General features: G+C 31.1%; 1 protein-coding gene across 1 annotated transcript in view; it reads right to left on the bottom strand.

Annotated features, from left to right (window-relative positions):
• The window catches only part of Ddr (discoidin domain-containing receptor 2), a 597,456-nt gene that overhangs the window by 335,892 nt on the left and 240,812 nt on the right, over nucleotides 1-20,752 (bottom strand). The window contains exon 4 of the mRNA XM_075373682.1: nucleotides 16,136-16,367. Within this exon, the coding sequence (XP_075229797.1) occupies nucleotides 16,136-16,367 (232 nt within the window). The remainder of the gene's footprint in view (nucleotides 1-16,135; nucleotides 16,368-20,752) is intronic.

The raw sequence follows: 20,752 nt of genomic DNA, 5'->3' as shown, positions 1-20,752 counted from the left end.
GTAAATACAACTGTAAGCTAACGATTAGATTATTTGGTTGATTTACGATACGGGTACCATTTGACCGCCTTTGGACGCTTCTTAACTTCAGTTTAAATCGATTTCTTTAGATTATGATCGATTCCAAAATCGATACAGAACCGATTTTTGGATCTTATCACAAGACATTCAGTCAGTATGATGTCTATAAGTTAAAAAATAGAATATTAATTTTACCGTAAACGCTTCCGCAGTAACGAACATAATAGGTAACGTAAAATACTTTTTAATTAAAATTCTGTAATTGTAAAACTACTTGTACAACTCCCTAATTGTAAATCTACATGTGAAAATATAAAATTGTTTACTTCCTTTAAAACATGACAATACATAAAAAATAAAATGCGAACAACGGAATTAAACTAAGTTCTTTTACATCATACTCATAGACTAGTATTTATAAATTGCTTTTTATATTACACGTCATGAAATTTACGGTGAGTAAAATATTATTATCGTAATACGTTAGCTACTTTTCTTTTTATTTTTTCTACAAAATACATTAAATTTTACGATCTAATTTATTTCATATAATTTTACCGCAAACAAATGGAGAACTATACGACTAATTTTTTTTCCTTTGCTTGATATGGCCACGTAGGCTTAAAGATTGGGCGTGGGATACGGAAATGGAATTTTGCAGCGTATGAAAGATGCTACGCCTAATGCCTGACCGAGACTCGAACCCGGGACCTCTACTACTCTGCCACAGATATTGGCAAAACTATTTGTATCATTTCCTCCTCCCCCCCCCAACCGTACTCCCACAAAATGGGGTATTTTTGTTTATTTTTTCTTTTTAGCTGTTTTTCTTAAACTTTTTTACTGATAAATTGGTTTGAAAGTTGTTGCCTAATGATTTGTGCTTTCTTGAAGAAGATCACATCATATATGATGTAATTAAATTAATAAACAATGCCTAGAATAGCGATCTTAACACGATGAAAAACGTTACAATTTATAAAAGATAGTTCAGTAATCGAACAGAAAATGGGTTATCGTATTATTTAGTACAAGACTATCAAACCAACTGCCGCCCACATATTCCCACCTTCCACTCAATTTAATCTCCGGCACACACCATATAGTAATAAAAAACTTGATGATTATAGTAAAAAGCTGTAAACCGGTGGCTAACTTCTAGCTCCCCACCGTCAACATCGAATGCGAAACAAGGCATAGTCTTGTTCATTCATCATAATTCCTAGCTTATATCAAAGTCCATAACGCCCGTTCAAGGAATACGTGTATTAGCCTTCCCTATTGCCAGTGAGGTTCCACCGAGAGCAACAGGTATTTTGTGTGGGCGGACGTATCCGGTCCATTATGGGCTTTATAACGGCCGACTCAATCCCCGGCCGAGTACCTGACACAAGCCGAAATACCCAGGCAGGCGGAAAAAATCTGTCAGAGGAAATCATCTACATATTTTTGACACGGCCTAGGATAACCCACTACGCGATATGAAAATCTAGATTGAAGCAGAAAATGACCCGGGCAGTGTAGACCTAACCCGGGTAATTCCCGTCTCCACATGCGATAAAGGCCGTCGAGAATCTAAATTTCAATTATCAGATACTTAATGTTTTAAAATTATCTTCACATGACTGCAGCTAATAGATTCCCTTGGTTACAGTCCTGCCAATTAGTTGCTAATAACAAAGAAAACACTTTACAACTTGAGACTAATGCTGTAACGGAACGGAACGCAAAGATGTCGGATGGGGCAATACCCTCCTACTTTTCGAAGTATACGGACTCGCTTCCTTTGCTGCTGGGTGATTCTATAGGACTGGCGGGTTATTAATAGTAGTTTGCGTTGATTCGGTTTGTGAAGTTTGGATTGCGTTCCGATCCAATGGAGGGTTTATCGGCAGGGACCCGACGGAACGATGTGCTAATAAACTAATGCTGTAACTCAATAACGTAGCTATAATAATTATCCGATTAGAGTATCCTGCCGTGTGAAAACGTATTCTTCTCACAATTAATTCGTAAAAAAATATTACATTTTCTACAGACAATTTATTAAAAAGAGGCATTTTTTTCACACTCTATAACATTGTATTAGTTAATGTTTTTATATTTATATTTCAAAAAATTACAAAATATATATAATTATAAAATTAATTTCCTGACTCAGAAAAATTAACTTGCAATGGAATAGTACCACAAGTTACGTCGTGGAAATTTTCAAGCTTTCTTGAAAACAAACATAAATGTATGTATATTATTAAAACATTGGTAATCGCTTCTCGACCGCTGGCCCCGTGCTGTATAACTTGTGTTTACTGCTACCGGTAGCGATTTACTTCTACAAGTGCAGCGTTCCTACGTTCACGTCATCGGGGCTGAAAACAATTAGTGGCTGTCAGTCAACCTGCGTTGCCGTGGAGTTTAGGCTACACAGCTGCGTAGTGTGTTGCAGCAATGCCACTGTCAGCTAAGTAAGGACGTTTTCTTCGAGTCCCCGTTCATAGGTTCGTTAGGCCAATAATAATTTCGATCCTTTGGCGGGTTCGGGAAGGGATTTTCGCTCCGACCTCGCCGATGGTTTAATCTAGGAGCTTTTAGCTTTTGACGTTTCGAGCGTGGCTACGTGAGAACAGGTGGCCTTGCTCGGAATAGTTCACTGCTGGACACTCACCTTGCCTTGTGTTAGGTGATAGGTACGTTCAGACTATGACTATAGTTCCTGGCAGTACAGTCGGTATTTTTGTTCTTCAGACGCTACGGAGTAATCCGGGGGTGGTTGCTTAGAGGACCTTCCGGCATAGCCAAGGACCTGTAAGTAGCGTAGGGCGTGTGAGATTGCTCGGGCGAGAGCCGTAAAGAATACAACTTATGGCGACGCCTTGAGGGCGAACTTTCCACCATTCGAACGCTTGCGCCGGGGGCAGTTAAATCTGCATCAATCCCGATCGGCCACCAGTGAAGCCATGAAACTCCTCGAGGAGTACGACTTTGACGTCATCTTAGTCAAGGAGCCGTACACGGTCGGGGATAGGGTGGTCAGTTTCTGCGGGTGGATGTTATTCATCCTCGTGGGCGACGGCCGCTCTCCACGATCTTGGTCGTCTCAGATTCGTTAGGTGTCTTCTGGATGCCCCGTTGGTCTGATGAGCAATTTACCGTCGTGCGAATCACGAAGTGTACGTTCGATGTCGTACTAGTGTCGCAATACTTCCAGCTTGGATGGAATATCGATGAATTGTTGTCGAAGTTGAGCAGGATTTATCAGGATAAAGACCAGCCTGCAGTCTCGGCGGAAGGCGGCTTCATCCAAATCAGTATTCTCCTCCCTAATGAGAGACGGGAAATCCTCATCGGTAAGGCTACGGTTAATATCATAGACTATAATTCGGGGCCTACGCATTCTCTTCGGGTGTACTTTTACATTCAATTGCTAAATGGCAGCGAATTGCTGCCTAGACGAAATAAATTTTATTATGGATGTCATATATATTTTTAGTAGTTGACGGGGTACGCCTACTCATTTTAACAAGTATATAACAAGTGAACGGTTGGGACACGTAAGCCGATGGTGTATGGCACCACGCTTAGTCCGCTCACGCTGTTAGGTAAGCTCTAGCATCTATGTTAGGATACTGGTCGCTAAATATTCGAGGCTCAGTAGCCGTTTGTGGCACAGACATTCGGTCTTATGCTATAGGGCGACCGAATGGGTGGTGGCGGGAGAAATGCCAAGCAAACCAATTGACTAAAAGCCTTTAGTTAAGGTTTTTTTTAAGTACTTTTTTGGATACGGTAATCCATTAGTAGAATTAGTTTTTTCTAATTTTATAGAATTTTTACGTAACTTTCTTAAAATCTTACAAGACACTTTACCAAAGATCTTACAAGTTATCTTTCTTTATATTTCTGAAGTTACTTACTTTACAATACGATTTAAAAACAGAAAGCCTGAGGAGATAAACTTTAAAAATTACAGGAACATAAGCTGAATATGATATAAGCTATCTGAATTTAAATTTATAAAGTTACAAAATTAGGAGTAAAAAAGAGAAAACTAAATCATAATCAGACGGTAAAATTTACTGTTGTAATTTTTATTGTTTATAATAAAGATAATAATTTTCAATTTTCATAAATTGTTATCGTTGCTGTTGTTTATTCTTTTAATAATTGTTAATAAATTTAACGCTTTCATTACAATAGCCATTCATTCATTTTTTACTCAACGTCGTCACCCACGAAACAATTCTTCTGCTCATTAAAAATTGTTTGGCCAGGCCCAAAAATTCATCGTGTTGCATTGTTTGTTAAAAAGCATCCTGCGCATACACACGTCATATTTATTAGATTGTTAATAACAACATTCTGGTGGGTGTATTAAGGTGTATGTTTAGTATGATTTAATATAAATAAATTATGAGACAGAGAGAGAAAAAAAATAGAAATGATTTATATGTAAAAATAGATTAATAAACTTTGTACATTGTGTGTGCGTATATATATATATATATATATATATATATATATATATACGCACACATGTATATATATATATAATATATATATATATACATAACTACTTTTCTATTATTTTAATATTATTGAACGTGAAATTTAAGTATGTAATTAAGATGTTTCAGATTAATATAACAAGGTTATTAAACAGCTTATGTGTGTATATTTTGATAAAATTATCTTGTTACGAGATCTACTGTAGTGTTTTTCTTATTTTTTATAATATAATATGGGTGGATTGTTCTATTAAAATTCACGTTAATAGAATATAAATTATTTATCTTAATAATCGCGCTACGTGATTAGAATACAATTATTAAATATTAATTAAGGCAGACAGAAGAATAGTCCAACCGTAGAGTTACGAATTTTGATTGGAATGGTTGCAGATTATACTCCGTATAATACTCCTTGATTTTAAAAAAAAATTCTGGATATCAAATCGTATTTAAAATCCAGAAGAGAAATATTAATAACTAAAAATAAAATTTTTATAAAAAATTGTTTTTTTATTTCCTTTAACGGTTATTTCCCCGAAAAGCTTTAATAAAATACATCAACATCGAATAAATAAAAAAAAAAAAAAAGTAACAACCCGTTCCCTATTAATGGGGGAGGGCACCGGTTTGAAATTTCAACAAAAAAATTCAGCGCATAGAAATTCAGCGCTTTGAATTTTTGCGCAACTTTTCACACGCTACCAATTTCCAACGGACTAATGAACATATATGTTGACGCACGCTCATTCATAACAAAAAAAAACGTAGACTATGATAACATTACGCCTTACACGGAACCGAAACCAGAACCTTCCACATGAAACGGTAACAATACCATTTCACCATAGTGAAGGTCGATAAGTACAAAAAATATGTATATGAAGTCTAATAACGTAATAAATATTTAGCAACATTAGATCTGAATATGTAATTACGCCAAAGAAATCATACTATATGTAAAAAAAAATAATAAAGGATAAACACAATTAATTATGAATAAAATTAAATAATTTTATACACGTCAAGATCAATAGTAATTTTATTACTATAATTTTTTTTTTTAACAAAACAAATACCTAAATTTTATCCGCTTTACCATCAGTTTGAAATATTTAAAACATCCAAGAGGTAGATGTGATTAAAATTAAATTTAAAAACACTTTTTTTCCAATAAAAATAATTAAAGTGATTATATATATATATATATATATATATAATAACAGTGGAAAGAGAAACGATTTACAACAAACAATAATGCCATGGATGAAGTCCTACGCAAGAACTACTGCATGAAAATAAACAAAAACAACAGGAAAGTAATGAGATGCATTAGAAATAAAGTAGATAGATCGCTGAATATAAAAATAGGACGAGAAAAGACTGTGTAGGTAGAAGATTTTTGTCATTTGGGAAGTAGAATTACTATAGATGGACGAAGCAGAAGCGATACAAAATGCCAAGTAGCACAGGCGAAACGAGCTTTCAGTCAGAAATATAATTTTCTTTCATCAAAAATTAATTTAAACCTCAGGAAAACATTTTTGAAATTATATGTTTGGAGCGTAGCTTTATATGGAAGTGAAACATTGACGATTGGAGTGCCGGAGTACCCGAGAAGAAAAGATTAGAAGATTTTGAAATGCGGTGATGTCGGAGAATGTTAAAACTCATACGGGTGGATAAAGTGACAAATTAAGAGGTGTTGCGGCAATTCAATGAAGAAAGAAGCGTTTGGACAGGTAGATGGGGAAAATTGTGCTAGCAGGCAACGTTTGGAATATGTAAATCAACTTATTAGGGATGTAGGATGTAGGGGATATACCGAAATGAAACCACTGGCCTAGATAGGGAATCTTGGAGAGCTGCATCAAACCAGTCAAATGACTGAAGAAAAAAACGTATATGTATAAAATTAATTTTCAATATTACGCCAGTAATAGTTGTGTCGAATTTTAAGAATGAAACATTATGAGTCTATATTCCTAACCGGTTTCCAATAAAATTAAGCATGCTTTTCTTAAGCTTATGAAGTAAATATCCTACAAGATTTTTGTCTACACAATAAAGAGCATTACAAATGGATCTTTTTATATGATTACCTAACTGCAATGAAGTACATCCTCTGTAATGGATAAAAATTAGTAATTTAAAAAAAAAAATTTAATTAATATTATTAAAATAAGCAAAATACAATCTTCCTGCATCGGTGAAAAAGTGTCCATTGAACTCATATTTATTCTTAAGGCAATGTTGACGATAGCCAATGAGGTGGTGAGATAACATGCGTTTCTATAGTAACAGATATCTCCTCACCGCTAACATCAGGCGTTAGGGTTATTCGCTCAGGCTATCGCGAGGTGGTAACATGCGTTTCCATAGCGACCGCTATTCCCTCCGCTACTAAAATTATTTGTCGGGAACATTTATTACGAAGGCGACGAACACGATCGCTGGTAACATTAATTTTCATAGTAACCGCTATAGATTGACCGATAAATCCGGTTTACTCTTAAGGGCTCTGGAAATTCTGGATCGTTCGTTTAACGATCAGAATCCAGAACGATGTTAAGTAAACAAATAAAACCGATAAAACAAGATTCGTATCAAATATATGAAATAATAAATAAAAATAAATAAAATAATGAAAAAGGAAAACAAAATCGCATAACACAATTCAAATGGAAAATACAACCTTTAATCACACTAAAAAGACGTATTATATACAAAGAAATAAAGCGACCTTCCTTTTTGTTTTTCAGCAATAATAAGTAACGTAAACCTGTAACAATATTCTTAATAAGGATGATGAAAATAGGTGGATAAAGAAGGCATTTGTATACAAATGGATTTAGGTGGCAGCTGTACCACCGCCTACATGTTAGTTAAATACATTATCTAAGTTATAGTAAACTTAAGGGAACGAAAGAGTGACATTTGTGTATAATAGCGTTAAGAGAAAGATAAAATATAGTACGATATTATACTCCTATATGAACGCTATTAACTTCGGGAATAGTTATCGGTATTCATCTAATAAACGATTTTTCTAAACGAGAGCATCAGTTCAACAGTTTGCATAATTACATCGGTTTAATTTGTACCGCTATACGGTTCCGTATTGTAATAACGGATCGTATAATTATCTCTCTTTCTAAGTATTAATCTTCCTTTTCCACACATATATTCTCTCATTACAGTAAAAGAGATGCAGAATAAAGTACAAAATCTAAATATTATACTACAAAAATTTTGTAAGCGCACCGTTCAAAGTATCTCTTCGCTAACAATATTTTGTAATTTGACTGAAAATTTCAAGAAAACTAACTTATATTCTCTTTTATGGTTTTTTGTAGTCGCGTAATAACTATGAATTTAATGAAAATTGCCTTTCAAATTTATATTAATAATAATTTAAATCAGGATTACGCATTAAGACTTTCATAAAATATTCTCAAGAGAATCCGACCACCGTGAAAAAAAAATACATTTTTGAGGTGTAATTACTAAGAATTCATCGTATAGAAATTCAATTAACAAAAACAAAAAAAAGAAAAGAATAATATACGTATTAATTAATTTTACTGAAAATTCTGTGCAGGTATTTAATTATCCATAAGTATTTTCTTTATTTACTTGTAGAAAACGATTTGAAGTTATGTTTAAATAACGATGAACTTAAAGATTAAAGTAAACGCAACAAAAGTTTTGTACTCTCTGTCTGTTACACGCCGTAATCAAACGATTATGCCATCCGAAATAAGATACGAATCATTCCAAAGGATTTCATAGCCGTATACAAGAATAACAAACACTTCATTCCAGGCTTAGAAAAGAAAATAAAAAACCAAATGTCGCCTTCATGGAGCAGAATACATTGTTGAACACTATTACGTTACAACCGTAAAAATTCGGTTGATATTCAGCCATAACTCTGCTTACTACACGGGACGGTGTATTTTAAACAATATATATATATATATATATATATATATATACACTTCTTTTTTTTCTTCAGAGAATGTACGGAAATTCTCCATCGTATGTGTGAAAGTATTTTACTTGTTCATTACGGATAGGAACTACCTTGTGTTGTCTAACTGTTCAGTCGCTTTAAGAAACACGGTATATTACCTGTACAGCTGTTTGGTGTAGGAGTGTGAAAAATTGTGTTTCTTTTTTACCAGAAAGTAGAAATATAAGCGGAAAGTTTTCTTTTCTTTACAATCGTCAGTTGAAATTACAAAATTATATACGTACCGTATCAGTAATGTAAAAGTATCTATCATTACATTCAGTGAAAAAAATGTTTTTTTTTTTTTTTTTTACACCGAAAAAGCTTAAGAAGAATTTTTTATTTTTAACTGCCAACATATTCTAAACCTACTGCAGAAAAAGTTAAAAAAATTTTTAAATGACAAATAGATATCTGTTGTTAATTATATTTTTAAAGATTTTTCTTATATTAAATCAACTAACGAAGTTATGAGATTTTGATACCGCATTACCGTGAAATTAACAAAAATAAAGGAAGTCTTTAATCGGAAATTTGGTGTAATTTCTAAAGATTTCCTTTAAGTAAATTGTAAAGAAGAATGCATTAAAAAATACGATTTAATAAGATATATACGTTTTTTCACAGAGCGGTTCCTAATATATAATTTTTCAAAGAAAGATTTTTCATACTTACCGCATACTGTAATAAGGTAATTTAGGTAATTAAGGTAATTTTATTTGCAGCTCGGACGCCTGCCCGGAATCGAACCTGAGACAGATCGATTTATAAAAAAAAATTATTAATCGTTCACAGATTACAAGGAAGATCGTAACAATATAAAGATTTAGATTATAACAACAAAAACTGCTTCATATAAAATATATATTTTTTTTAATGGAAATGAATTTTTCTTTAAGGGATTATAAACAGAGAATAAATTAAAAAAAGATACAAAAGTACTTAAAAAAACTATTATGTTGTCTATGAATTTAATGAAAAAACACGTTAAGTTAATTAACCGTAACCGAAACAAGATATAAATTCCTTATTCTCTTGAAACACCGTAAACAACCTTCGGTATATAAATTTATATAACTGAAGGATGGACTAATATACTCGTCATCGTCCGATAAATACATAATCGGATTTGAACGGAAACAATAGTATTAAACCCTACAGAAATACATTACAACGTTAGTAATTATTAAATAGGTACGTTCATTATATTCCACGTTCTAAATAGGCGATGAGAGAACACGTCCAAAGGATGTTTTACGAATTACAAACACCCGAAAAATTTAAGTAACGTGTGAAAATACTTTAAAGTAAAAGCTGTATTAAATGTGATATCGATCAATCTATAACACCTTAATCAAACAGGAGACAAGCTTAATCCGATCGAGGTGACCGCATCTTTTACCGTTCATCTTTATTAGATTCAAATCGTTCTATTTAATCTCCCAAGTTTACATAATGTAAATGAATAATGACGGTAATAATATTTAATAACCAGTGAACATTTTAAGGATTTTTCTACCGCCTAGAATAAGTAGATTAATATGATTACAATGACACAATAATGCACCTTCAAAAAACACACAACACTTCAAATCCCAACATATTCACGGCTTGCCAATATTTTACACAAACATATAGATAAATTACACCTTAATATACACTATACGTATAAAATTGAACACTATATATATATATATATATATATATATATATATATATATATATATATAATCTTTTGTGATACAAGAGAAAGGGAAATAATTCAGGTTCCAGAGCTTTAAATATGAAAAACAAGTTTCATACAAACTAAAAACGCTTTATAATCGGGTAACGGCTAGCGAAAACTTTCGCTCGGATTTCAATTCCTCCGATGAAATATCATACTAAAATTTTTAAGGGATTGTATTAGAAGTAAACTTTATGGTTTCTTATGGTTTTCTATCTGAAAAATCGAATTAAACAGATTCTAGAATTGTTTTTCCCGTAGGTTTAGAAGACGAAAGTTAAAAAAAAGAAAAAAACAAAAACATAACCGGTGACGAGAAAATCTTTTTTACGTTTGAAGTAGAGTAACTTTGTTAAATGATTGTTAAATGCATAAATCGTATTAAGAAAACAATTAGAGAATCTACTTCTGAGAAAACCGATTAATAAAATCAATGAAAAACAAACAAAAAATTAATCTGTTATTAAAAGCAAAAGAGAACAAAACTTAACACAAAAATATTATGAATTTGTAAAAATTAAAGCGGTTTTCAATAAAATAAATTTACACTTTTAAAAAATTAATATACTTTTAATTTACTTTTAAAAATACTTTAATTCCACCGTTGACATCGAGGCACTTTTCGACTCGTTTCCTTATATTTTCCGTCGCCAACCGATGATATCTTCGCGTTCCACGGTGTAGGCAGCAACATTGACAATGCCAGCGATCAGTTCATCCCGTGCGTCTACCTTTTGCTTGTATACCTAGAATTTCATCCATCCCCGTAAACAGTAATCTAATGGATTGAGGTTCGGTGATCTAGGTGGCCTATTTACAGGCCTTCCAAACAATTTACAGATAAATTTTTCATTTAGATGCGTCTTCCATCATTCGTGAGACGCGTTGGCGCTGCATCAAGTCGATAATAAATTTCGTTTCGTCGATGAGAAATTTTCAAGCGCTGTAAGTAACTCATTGTTTAATAATTTCTACCCGTGACACGTTAAAGGCCTACCGATCGGTTGTCGATCGTGCCACACCGAACATTTACCGAAGATCGCCGCTGGAAATTCGATTTGACTACAACATCTGAGTTTTCTTCAAACAATCTACGTGAATTCCTTATAATGTTATGCCATTACGGGCAAAAATACGTAGCTACATCAGAAAGTTGTACGAACGCAATTAAACGGTAATTACTGTTAACCCGATTACAAAACTGCAGTCTTCTGTACGGTCACCGAACCGGAGGTACTTTAAGGTTCTAAACGTATATAGACGCAGTTCATGACCGTACGAGCGATCTTCCATACTGCACTTTGCGGAACGGTGGGTCTTGTAAAAATTCTTCGCGTGCTCGTTGTAGGACTAAGCTGTACCATCTGAAGAATGCTTTCTCTTTCACCACTATGTACCGGCTGAAGTTCAGATGAAACACGAGCGCTGGGAGGTGTACAGTTTTCACGAAGATTATTAAAAATTCTTCAAAATGTTTTACTGTTTGGAATTACTCGAGAATACCTACTTCGGTATTCTTCTCCCGCAAGTAGTTATGAGCGCTTCCACCGTAAAAGGCCGTACACAAAAATCATATCAGCATACCATTCAGCAGGAGTAAAGAGACGCGGCGTTTTTCAAAACGAAGATATTAACATCGTAATTTCACTTTTTTAAATTCAGATTCAATCGGAAAAAAGTTTGTACATTTTAGAATACAAGAAAAAAAACTATGTAATGTGATTCTCTAAAATAATAATTAAACGAGATCAAAATTACGTCAAAAACAACTAAACCATCTAACGTTTATTATTAACACGTAACCACAATTTTATGACAAAGATGAGTAGTATTCATATCAATTTTGAAGCATACAGTTAGTGTTTCTAACCTACTTTTTCAAAGGTCTAAATTTATTGTACTAAACCAATTGCTTTTTTAAGTTTTACAAATTCATAACATTTTTCTGTTAAGTTTTGTACAATTTTATTTGTAATAAAAGTTTTTTTTTTGCTTTTCGCAGATTTTATTATATTAAATTGATCCGAATTAAATTCTTTGTAAGTTTTTATATAAAGTTTAAGCATTTATTACTCTTTTATCAAAGTTATTGTAGTTCGTCACCAAATTTTTGTTTTATTTTGGTTATCATGAAAACTACGTGAGATACAGTTTTGGGACATTTTTTTTTCAGCTCAATAACCATGATTTAAGTTTACCCCTTATATATAAAGCCCCAAAAATTTCAGCATGACCTCAGTTCAACGACGGAACTGAAATCCGGTCAACATTTTCCGTTAACTGTAACTCGATAAAAAAAGTTTACGGACGTAAACCTTTTGTATGAACTTTTTTCCTTATTTCAAGCTCTAGAATCAGTTTCCAAATTTTTTCCCTTTTCATATAATCACTTGTACATATACTAATAATAACTTTCTACTAAATAAGCAGTGCTAACTCACATTCAACATATTTTTCAACAAAATTCTAAATAACTTAATAATAATAATAAAAAAAAAAAATTTAGTAATAACATCAACTGATACCAGGATGAGTAAAATAGCACCAGTCAATGAAACTGATCGCAAGAGCAACTGAAAGTAAGTTATTAAATAGATTTGTAAGTTATAAATTTGTTTCGATTTGTCATTTTAAAAGTTTATACTTTTAAATAATTTTCATCGCCGACCGTAACGGATAAATATATACCAGTTGTTTTAATGTTGTATGCTCCGTTTCAACATTCTTTATAAATTCAACAACTGTTTGTTTTAGTTTCTTTTTTGTTTCGAATCTTGATAGTCCTACTTTTAAGGAAAATAAATAAAAATTTGTTTTCCCTTAATTCATACTTTATCCTGTTTTGAGAGGATCTGAGGATCTGGTATTGGGTAACGATTTTGAAAAAAAAATTAACACCGCACAGTTTTGGTATTTAGGTTCATAAAAACATTGTCACAAAATGATTATTTAATTATACGCAGGACTTTGACAGTTACGATCGATAACACATTTTTTTTTAAGTATTTAAAAAAATAAACAGTAACTATGAAATCAAGGTAACAAAACAGGACAACACATCCGGCCGGTTTAAAGGACAAATGTTTACACGCCACATTTGTTCCAATAAACAGAAATAAATAATAATTCATCGATTGACATGATAGTTCAAAAAAAATAAATAAATAAAATAAATACAAAAATAAATTATTTATACACAAATTATTAAATCAAACCGCATATATATAAGACGCCTCTCGTTCAAGCACAGTGGAATATAAAAAAAACTAGACGGACGAAATCATCCATTTACACTTGCCTAATTAAAAAAGAATAATTTTTTTATTCTCCGGGAATCACCAACAGGTATTATTACTTCAGAGGATGAATGAGGACGATATGTATGAGTGAAGTGTAGTCTTGTACAATCTCAGGTCGACGTGATACCAATCATTTAAGATTAATAAAAACAATGATTTAATACGCCTTGATTTTCATCATGATTACGACTCGTAAAACTGTCCACACTACCATGGTCTTTCATCAGTTTTTTCACCCAAGAGATGGAGCGAGCAGAACCAAAAACTGAACATATCCCGATAAAAGTTATCTTATTTATAATCAACGAGTAAAATTATTAATACAACAGAAAAAATGTATAAATATATATATATAGTATTACAAACCTATTATATAAAGAAAAATAATAATAAATGAACTTTACAAAGTACTTTATTTTCTGCGGATTACTTATTTTAAAAGAACCCAGGTCACGTTTTTTTATAGTACTTTTTATAGTATACCGACCCTTAGCACGGGTCAAGACACAAAGCACGTCCCAGATATAATATCTCAAAACACGCTGCATACTTTGATATGGGTCACCGAGCGGTGCTCGACGCTCACTCCTCCACCTTTCATAAAACTCATGTCGCCACCACATCAAAGCGGTCATTCATTATTTAAATAGTTCTATTTTTATTATTATTACATTGCTGTTCGTAGCTCTTGTTTTCTATTATTACTTTTTAAATAATAAAATACAATATTTTATGAAAATTTATTTATTTTCAATTGAAATGTGTAAGAAAGCAGGAAGTAAATTAATTTATAATGTAATTAACTTCTATAAAAAAACACACACTTTCTTTATGAAGAAATTAATCTAAAATCGAAGCTATTCCATAAATTTTATTTATTTAGCTCGTAGAATGAAATCGTTATTATTATATTTTATTTTAATTAATACGTGATCTCAGTTGCAATACGTTAAACTTTATTTATTGAAAAAATATTTAAAAATAAGACATTTTGAAAAAAATGTTTAATTGAAAAAAAGTTATTTAAATAATACTAAAATCAGAAACAATACCATCTATATCGTAAAAAAAACGTTTATCCTTCAAATATTTTTGAATAGTATATCCGTTTATAATGAAACTCGTAGTTTGATGTGTTGTTGATCCTAATTAAAAGCGATTGAATTTCAAAAGTATACCGGAAGTGTAACCCCCTCACACAAAAAGCAATATTATAACTATAATTTATTCTCCAAAGAATATTTAAGAATTTTCGTTAATACTTTTTCATTTATTGCTCCTTTGTTTTCGGCAGACGAATACACATACAATATACGCTGACTTCATAAAGAATACATGTAGTCATTCGTATGTTATTTTGATCGTTAAATTGGTTTATATCAGACGGATAGGTGCACAAGTTTAGCAATAACTAACAAAATTTCTCAAAGAGCATCTAAAAACGTGCTTCAAAGGCCCTAAGAGACCTTAAGAAAGAACTTACTACGATCTAGGTTTAACGTTTTTCTACGTTTTATCAGAAAAATTTGTGAAATACGCATAATTACATTAGTTGGGGGTCAAAATACGATCTAGATACATAACTATTTATAAATAATAGAGATTTTACATTCAAATAATGTTTTTTTTTTGCAAATTGTTTTCACTTTTCAAGGTCAGTCGTTCTACAGTAATTAAAAGTTATAATAAGAACATATTTAAACAGTTTTAATCGTGCTAGCTGATGTAAGAAATAAGATACATTGATAATAGTTTTCAAGTATTTAGAAACTTAATTCTACGAGAATAAATAAATTTAAAACTTCAAGGTATGGTAAACGTACAAAAAAGTAGATGAACAAATACGCTCCATCAAAATTTATTCTAGTACGTTTGCCGCATAAGTAGGAGGAAAATAAGGCTTGTGGTGAACATTTTCCTAACGATGGGGCACGGTTACGCTGAGAGTTTAAGCGGAAAAGATTTACACGAAACAACTTTGTATCTTTCCATAATTTACCGTATCTTGAATTACGCCTTTTTCCGTTACAGTATACTTTAAAATACCCTCTATTATGTAGCTCAGTACGCTAGAAATCAACATATCCAAAGATATCGGACGACAATTCTGCGGATTTATAATCGACGTAGGATTGACAAAATTTGAATTTTTTTGACATATATATATATATATATATATATATATATGTATATGTATATATCTTTTGTAATATCTAAGAAACGATTAAATTACCCAAAATAATATAATGAAAATGTACAATATATAGATACACGTCAATGCATCGGTAAACAAATCGCTTTGTATTTGGTTGCCCACTGAGACCAATTTGTCGCTGCATAATTCAACGATTGCTTCGATTCACGAGTAGTATTTGTTCGTTATGTAGATACCGAAAAAACTAGTTTAAAAAAGTAGAAAAACAATAATATAAATTTACGGTAGAATAAATACGCGCATGCATGTTTATCGAGTGATGAAATGGATTAAAATTAAAATACAGAATTACATAAAAATAAAACAAGAGATTTAAAGTAATAAATATATTTTAAAGCGATCAATCTGACCTACCTGTTTTCCATCTCTCCCTCTCCAACGACGCCATTTTGTTAATCCAGGTCTCCAATAATCTAACAGAAATTCTTCAGCATATTCTTGTCCCTGACCGTTTCCAAATCTACCTTGTGTTTGTGAACTAGTTATAGCGTAAACACTGCCGAGATTCACTTCCAGAAATTCTACAGCTTCACGGGTAACCATATTTCGAGGACACCATGCACCGCCATTTTTATCGTGCTGTAATCTGTAAAAAAAATCGAAACACTTAATAACTAACTCAAAATCAAGTATACAAATAATGTAGTACAAAATAATTATAAAAGAAAGCGTACGCTAAAATTATCCATTTCGATACCGTTATCAGAATATCGATTGTTGTGATCGTTTATGTTTCCGCAGAAATATTTCAATTATTATACACACATTCACAACCACCAGTTAGTTCATTGTAAACGCTTTCAAATCGACTGTTTATTTACAAGACAAAAATTGATTTAACGATAAAAGAAATACGTAAGGTTGGGTTTAATTGAAACCCGACCACCACCAAAGAACATCGGTATCCACGATCTAGTATTCAAATCCGTGTAAAAATAACTGATTTTACTACGACTTGAACGCTGGAACTCTCAACCTCCAAATCAGCTGATTTGGGAAGACGCATTCACCACTAGACCAACCCGGTGAGTCATATATAGAGCTATCAAGAATTATCTAAAATTTTTTTTTTTAATTATAGACCTTAGATCTAAAAGGAAAGAAAGTTTTTTGAAAATTTTATTTTTCTTATTTTAGCCTTTATTAAAGGGGGATTTAAGTTCAGAACAAACTTCATTTATGCGATTTTGTTAAGCTTATCCTATACATGAATATTTTTAATAAAATGGTTTTTAAAATTGACTTCCCTCCTCCGAAAAATATATTCTCTGTTTTTGTTTTTAATTCTAATTCTTTTAATTTTTATTATTAATATTTGGGAAAGTCGTGCAATCTTTCCGTAGCTTTTTTGTGTCGCCGTTAGATAAAAATAATGAATATTTATCTTCAACTTAAATATCAACGTGGTGTAATCGAAAATTTAAGTAACAATATTCAATATTTTTCTTCTTCTTTTTTGAATAGCTGCATCAACAGCTACGGTCATTAGCCCGGTGGAAATCGGCAGCGTATGAAAAGATCCATGTCCGACCGGGATTCGAACCCGCGACCTCAACACGAAATAGCGAGACGCTAACTACTCAGTCGCGGAAGTCGGCTTTATTCGTTGTTCTTATTCATAATTAAAAGAATATATAAAGCCCATTTATATCGATAATCAATATGGGACAAAGAAAAATAATTACGGAAAAACATTTATTCTCCTAATTATTATTTTTCTTAAATTTTTTTTTTACGACATTTGAATCGATAAAGATTTTTGTTATTCGTGGAAAAATATTTGTCTTCATTTTTTTACAAAAGACTTTCCATTAAAAAAAGGAAAAAGTTTTCTTTAAAGTAATTATTGAAAAAATAATAAGTAACTTTGTAAAATTCTTAATTTTATTGCAGAATTATTACTAAAGCGCACAGAAAAAAAATGGAAATTACATAACTAAAATAGAGTACGGTTATTAACGACCGTATTTTGTACATTAATAAAAATTAAAGTGCATTATAGTTTTTATGAAAATTGAAATTATAACGGTATAATTATTTTTAATTAAATATACATTGTTTTCCAAGGTAAAACAATCGACGAGTAACGAAACCGTAAGTTACGTAGAAGAATTTGTTCAACCCACGTCCTATTTAGATCTAGTTCAGACGAAACGAATGAAAGTTGTATCGACCATTGTATTTATTATAATTCACTTCATTTCAAATACATTCCTTTGTTATCGTTTATTGTACAGTACGAACAAGATTTAAAAACGGTTCCTTTAATTTAAAAAAGAAAAAGAAAATAATTTTTTCACAATCGTGCTTAAAACAGAGGGATTATATTTCTAATATCTGTATTTATCTATTTTTTGTAACTAAAAGAACGGTTGAGCCGAAATCTAATTAATAAAAAAAAATGATTTCGTTTCAATCTGGAATAATAATGTATAAGTCAATCTTTGATAAAAAGAAATTAAGACCAGCATTAAGATATTCATCGTGATCTAAACGAGAAAAAATAGTGTACGACTAGCCCGTTATATTTTTCTAATATATATATATATATATTTTTTTTTAAAATTGAATATGTTACTACATAATTTAATTTAGGTTTTACTAAAATCGGCAAATGTTTTATTTTAAATTTTACTTGCGCACAAAAATGCTTGATATTAAAAGAAAAATTACTGTTTTGCAAGTTATATGAAAAAAAAACCGAGACATAAAAATCATAAAACACGTGTAATACAGTGATTTTATATTTAATTAATTCAAATAACAGAGTAAATATGTAGTTCAATAACAGTAACTGCAGTTAAATAATGAAAAACATCCTCTTTTATATATAAAAGAGGAAAAAAGTTGATATTTAATTTTAAAAATTTCCATACGTAAAATATTTTCTGAAATTAAAATACGGAAAATAAAATGAATTCTGAATAAGCAGATGTTAGTTTTTTAAAGAAATTTTTATATAATATGAAATTTTTTAAATAAATATAAAACATTAATAATAATAAAACAACATATTTTATTATTTTATACACAAATAAAGTAAATGAATAATATTTGTATAAATATTGTATGAATGTAAAACTAAAAATAAAATTTCACATTTTAAATAAAAACAGAGTATTAAGTTAAATCATTAACTTATAACATTAAATCGAACATCGGTCATTTCTTCAATCGGTAATATTGATGAAACGTTCATAGATAATAAAAATAAATTACTGCAGAAATTTTCTGGAACACAAAAGAAAACCGTATGAATACTTTCATCAAATAATACACGATCTTATTTTTCTTCTTTATGTACGGAGTCCATTAACAAACCGTTTAGGCCATTAAAAATTTGGTTACAGTTGACTGTAATTAAGAGCCGATTGACCGGGAAAACCATTTTTATTTTTATCGGCTAAATTCACTTTTGATTTGGATATAGTTAACCCGTAATTTTTTTACTTTATAATCTTAACTACCTCTGCACTAGTATTTTTTTGAGTACATTATCGCTGCGAACCTTATCTTGCGACTAATTCTAAGCGATTCTTTTCAACGATAATTCGATAAAATTCAAGTCTCAATGCCATACATAAAATTTATACGTACCATACATAAGATATATACAGGCTGTTTTGTATCTAAAAAAACAGCCTGTATATATTTAAAAAATAAAAACAAACTAATTATTTTAACACATTCAACATTAATACGATGACTGTTTAAATTTCAAAGATTTATAAATTAAAAAATATATGGAATAAGATAATGAAAAGAAAAAGTAAAAAATAAAATTCGGTGTATAAAAACAGAAAGAAAGAAACTAGCTGTTATGGAAAAACTTTGTATACGGTACAAGTTTTACGTTGAAATTACTTTATAAAATCTTATGCGCTACCAATGTGACTATTAACACAAAATTAGAAGATAAATACACGTTAATGTATAATAAGCAACATTTTTTTCTTATATTTCCGTATTTGATTGCATATTCGTATCGCTAATAAATTCTTAACTTTTTAACAAATTTCAGAAAATAATGGTGTTTTTAATTCAATTAATACGTAATTTTTTTAAAATTCATTTATGAATATTCAAATTTAGTACCAAATTCACAGCTCTCAGTAATTTCTCATCCATCATCTGTTGTTCTGCCTGGCGGCAGGTCTCTTACGCCACCACTGTTTCCAACTGTCCCTGTTTCAAGCTTTCCCCTTCGTCACCTTATACTTTCGATCCGCAAATCGTCTAATGAGTTTATATTTCTTCCTCCTCGCTTTCTTTCTCCTTGTACCGATCCTTTTAATTCAACCGTCAAGATTTCACCTTTTCTAAGGTTCAATTTTCCACCTTTACCCGTCTCCGTTTTTTAAGTACCTCCGAATAACTGCTCTTTCTTCTTCAATTCTGTTCATTACTTCCTTATTCATCACTTTATCCGTTCCTTTCATTCTCTCCGTCCTTCTCCATACCCATATCTCAAAAGCCTGAAGGCAGTCTCTCTCCCTCTCCTTGTAGACCGTGCTCCGCTTCCATAGAAGACACTCCATACATAGTATTTGGCTAACCTCTTCCTCATCTCTAATTTTAAATAAAAAAATTACATCTTAATGTCGATGTATTGAAGGTACAGGTCATTATTATAGCCTCAAGTCATTTTGAATTTTTTTTTAAGTATTTCATAACGAAATTTCAAGAAAATTAGTTGGAAAGCTTGAGATTATAACAAGCATTACCTATTTTCTTATTCTAGCAAGCTTTTATACTCGATACTGTTTAATTATTATTGTTTCTTATTTTTATATTTCATTAGTATGCGGATTTCTTTTTTTGTTGAATTAGAACCATTTTTTTTTTGTTTTTGTACAGATGTAGGCATTTCGCGCATCTACCCGTATTTTAATATAAATAAAATTACAAAAACAAAATAAAAATAAATAAAATGGAATAAATTTGAAATTTTTTCTTTATATTTAAAAAAAA

This window comes from Lycorma delicatula, chromosome 8 (assembly GCF_047948215.1).
Source record: "Lycorma delicatula isolate Av1 chromosome 8, ASM4794821v1, whole genome shotgun sequence".
Lineage (NCBI taxonomy): Eukaryota > Metazoa > Arthropoda > Insecta > Hemiptera > Fulgoridae > Lycorma > Lycorma delicatula.
Note: the sequence above shows the minus strand (reverse complement) of the source record. Positions and strands in the feature narration are given on the sequence as shown.